This window comes from Pinus tabuliformis, chromosome 6 (genome assembly GCF_031772625.1).
Source record: "Pinus tabuliformis cultivar Carrire ecotype Pingquan chromosome 6, CPIR1, whole genome shotgun sequence".
Classification (NCBI taxonomy): Eukaryota; Viridiplantae; Streptophyta; class Pinopsida; order Pinales; family Pinaceae; genus Pinus; species Pinus tabuliformis.
Genome location: NC_142292.1, coordinates 1,395,953,943 through 1,395,958,689, shown reverse-complemented (window position 1 = coordinate 1,395,958,689; position 4,747 = coordinate 1,395,953,943). Strand labels below are relative to the sequence as shown.

General features: G+C 32.1%; 1 protein-coding gene across 1 annotated transcript; it reads right to left on the bottom strand.

Annotated features, from left to right (window-relative positions):
• Positions 1-3,115: 3,115 nt before the first annotated feature.
• On the bottom strand, positions 3,116-4,392 carry LOC149263860 (aspartic proteinase nepenthesin-2-like). Its single transcript, XM_089391380.1, has 3 exons — positions 4,181-4,392; positions 3,908-4,134; positions 3,116-3,561 (listed from the first exon to the last, which is right to left on the bottom strand). The coding sequence occupies exons 1-3, from the start codon at positions 4,390-4,392 to the stop codon at positions 3,116-3,118; spliced, it is 885 nt and encodes a 294-aa protein (XP_089247506.1).
• Positions 4,393-4,747: the final 355 nt, after the last annotated feature.

The following is a 4,747-nucleotide window of genomic DNA, read 5'->3' as shown; positions in this document are numbered from 1 at the left end:
AAAGTTTGAATTTGAAGGTCTTATTGCGAGGTTGCATAACTTACTGCATCGAAAAAATCCTGTATCCAAAGTTTGAAAACCCTCATGCGCATTTATTGAATGGTTGCAAACATTCTGGATTGGAAAAAAAAATTTAACCAAAGTTTGAAAAACCTCATGCTTGGAAACTTTGGATAAAGCTATTACACCGGATAATCAAATGAAAAGTTTGGGTAAAAAGATTACACCGGAATTAATCAAATGAAAAGTTTGGGTAAAAAGATTACACCGGAATTTATTTTAACATCGGGGCACGTGAAGCGTGCAATAAGGCCTCCAATTCGCAACTTTGGTTATAAATTTTTTACACCGATATTTGCAGAGATAAACTTTGGTTAAACTTTGATAGTGCAGAATTTTTTTGGTCAAAGGACCGGTTAATATATGGTCAACGATCGATCCATCGCTATTAGTCCCAGGCAGGGACTAATAAGAACAAAGCTAACACCAACTAAACACAAAACTAATAATTTCAATCTTATGTTACCTTAGGTTAATTCCAAATCCCCATTCCACTTGAAGTTAAAAAAAATTTACCCAACATAGTAGTGTCTAAAAATACTATTTTTTCTTAAAGATAGCTTCATTTCTTCCACACTACAAATATCACACCATATTTAGGCATTTGAAGAAATCCGTATATAAGCTTCGACAATGATAAGGTTTAAATGTGATACATAATGGAAATTGTCCTTGATTCTCTTGTTTCAAAACGAGGTTGATGATTTGTTTGATTTCATTGATGTGAGGATATTTGTATAATGAATGGTAGGAGAAGAAAAAGAAATCAAAATCATTATGTGATATTGTATAGTAGTTTGAATACCAATTTTTTTTATTAATCATTTATATAAATTTTTGATTAATTGATTTTTCTTTATCTTAGTACTTTATTGTATATGGATAAATAATATTTTATTTATTGTTTTTTTTTGGCTCATTTTGTAACATGATTTATCAACTTGCTATCTATCAAGTATCACATTGATGACTATCATGGAATATCCTAAAACAGTTTGACAATTTAACACTAAGCTCTTTGGCTAAAATGAGTCCTAAATTAACATAAACATTTTCCATATTGTTTACTCAAACTACCAATAGTGAGGTGTAATTTGCAATTTATATTCATTTACTATAAGAAAAGATCCTTCACCAACCACTCCGAATATCATAACCAACTATAGTGAGAACAAGATCAATAATAAGGAATTTTTTTTTAATAAAAATAAAGTTAATTGCGAGATAAATAAATAAAATTATCTCATTGCTATGGCTTAATATACACAATTATTAAATGGTATTTTCATAACAATCGTCACACGATATAGATATCCATAATGTGCTAGCATATAAAAACCAAACAAAGTGAGCTTCATGATCTTGTTGCAAGTTATTGAATCATCAAAACACAGATTTAAATAAACAACGATCAATATGATGTCAAAGGATGTCCACCCCATCATTATCATGAATTAAAAATGAATATTTAATATTTACTTAATATTTTTAATTAAATGAAAGTTAAAATGAATTTACTAGAAAATTATAAAATTATTTTATTTTTGAAAAGTATAATTTTATAAAAATAATAAAAAATTTATAACTTTATTTGTCCCTTCTTCCCCATGATACATAAAGTGTGAACATTTTTTTTTATATATATGAGTAGATTTTAATTCAAGTTGTTATATAAAATATCACTTTAATTAAATATTCACCTTAAATTTTAAATCCAGCAAATATATAAAAAATCAAATCCTTTATTATGTTTTTTAATGTTATATGTTAATTCTTAATTTTAAATAATTAAAATAATTATACATTTTTTTTCTATATAATATTACCTAAGCACCCATGGGGATTTGAACCCGTGACCTATGGCAAGGAATGCCTTAAAAATACACCCATTCATTGTCAATCCAAAGCTCCATAGACAAAATAATTATAAATTAAAAATTTTGATAACCATATATATTTTTTAAATCAATTTAAAATAAACCTAAAACTTATTTATATACATGCAATTATTTATATTTTCTCTAAAAAACTTATTTTACTATATTTCCTCTAATAAAATTATTTCATTATATTTTCTCTAGTGAAATTATATCATTCTATTTCTTAATGTCTTTTTAATATAATGGTCTCTTCTTTAATAAATGGATCTCTCCAAATTACAATATAAAACATTTAGTTAACCTATCTTTCCAAATTATATTATAAAACATTTAGCTAATTGTCACTCTTTTTTATTATTTTAATATATTTATATTTTAATATATTATAAATTTTATAATTTATTTAATTAAACAAAATTATAATTGAGATAAATCAATTTAAAATGATTAACTAATTTTATAAATGTAAAACATTCAGCTAACAGATCTCTCCAAATTACATTATAAAACATTTAGCCGGGAGTAACTTCTTTTATTACTTTAATACATTTATATGTTAATATATTATAAATTTTATAATTTATTTAATTAAACAAAATTATAATTGAGATAAATCAATTTAAAATGATTAAATAATTTTATAAAAACTTTATTGGAAACAAATATTTTTTATTTATTAACCCAGCATTCATATATATTTTGTTTTGGAATTTGATAAAAAAAATTAAAAATTCATAATGTTGATGTTTGAATTGTTTTTTGGTAAAAATAGATATCAACATTAACATCTTGAAATTTTATGAGTTTAACCTAATTTTTCAAAACTCTATACTAAATTTTATCATAATCTTACTTGAATTTCCCAACTATACTAAATTTTTTCCTAATGAATTTCCAAACTAAACCCTGAATTTCCAAACTAAACTAATTTCTAAATTTTTTAGACCATGCAATAGAAAACTACAAACAATAAAGAAACAAATAAAAAATCAAATCATACCCGGCTAGAAGAGAACTATAGCCTAGAACCATCTTTCTCTCTTACAAGCTACAACCTATCACAGAACCATCTTTCTCTCTTACAAACTATCACAAACCGTAGGCGCGAAGGACAGCAAGTGCTTCTCATTATCATAGAGTATATGAAACTTCTGCTGTCGAATACTACCAATCACTCATGGCGCTTCATTACTTTGCATGGCAAGGCAGATTGCGCCACTTCCATCCGGGACTAAGTAGTTCTCTGTTGGCAAATCCCAATCTGCCCCATCGAAGTGGAATGTTACAGCCGGATCATTTACAGTTGAAGAGCCCAACGGTAGTTTAAAACAGAGGTCCAGTCCCAAGGGACTCTCGGTCTTAGGGAGACTAATCGCTGAGATCAGTGCGTTACTCACAGCCTCATATGCAACGTCTTTCAGCAATGTGAAGCTGATTGTAGAGTCTATGATATGTCCACTGGAGCCATCGGGTGTGGGATCGAAAGTACCATCAGGGATATCCAACCATTTACCGCCAACACTGATCCCCTTCAACAAAATATAATAGAGACTTGGTTTCGCAGAGATCTGAATAAGACGAGTCGAACCGAACTTCCCGGATTCCAAGCTAGCAGAGTTGCCTATAAACAAAAGACTGGTTTTGGAAGCAGAAACATTATAGAAACCAGACAGTAAGAAAACTTATTACCCCCTGACCGGCCAAGCTGTGAGATGAGGATAGAGGACCTCGGCCGAACCCTATTAATGCATCTGCGCTCTCCAAGTTACTTCCGTGAGTGGAATTCGAGCAACCAAACACAATACGGGTAAGTACTAAGTAGTTGCGAAGAAGGAGCTAACGTCTCGTACGAAAGGATACCCCCAGTGGTTGATAGGTCAAGGTACAAGTTCAGGTAATGCAGTGCTCAGGAGAGGCGCAATAGGACGGAAGATCTTGACACATAGGGCTTGGGCAGGGAACGCTACCGTAAGTGGAAGAGCTGGAGGGATCATAGATTGGATCTGGCTGCTCGTAGCAATCACGGCATGGCTCGCACTGCGTCCATATCAGGTCACCGCTCGTGTCCGGGATCGCAAGAAAGGGTATGGATGGCGTGCCAATGGCCGCCGCCAAAAAATATTCTCCGACTCCTGACCCCGCAACGATCTTCTCGTCACCAACAGACTTCAGCAATTTCTGTTGTCTTGCTCGACTGCATTTTATTGCTTGTTTCAAGCGCTCGGGGGGTGTAATATTACCTGCATATAATGGAGAGAGGTGAATCTCTGTGCACAAGATCGACTCTAAATCCAACCGGGCGTTTGTGAGGTAGTCTGACACCAGCCACTTCAGGTGCTGATAAATTGGCTACATGCCTGCATTGCGTCAAACGAAGCACTGACAGCAACAACGTCCAAGCAATAACCACGCATTTGCTGTCACCAGCAGATCTAGCCAATTGCACCGCCATATATTTCCTGAGGATTGGTCACCCAACTACAAAAGCTGGAAATGAAATTATGAGGTAGGCCCTAGGGAGAATAACTAACCTGGAGGTCCATTATCAGGTTAGGGAGAAGAATCCCTAACATGAATGTGCAGGTAAAATTATATTGAAACCCAGGGGATGTTGCAGATGTTGAGAAAATAATACTATAGATGTAAAAGAAAAGCCAATTTAACAGGAAACAAAAGCTTTGATGTATTGAATATCTTATGTACGGGAGAGAATTCTCAAGAAATACATCGAAAAATAAGAAGATAGTGCGACGAAGAAAATAGATAAGTTTGCGTTAGAATGTTGTACAATAGCCGCTACTAAAATG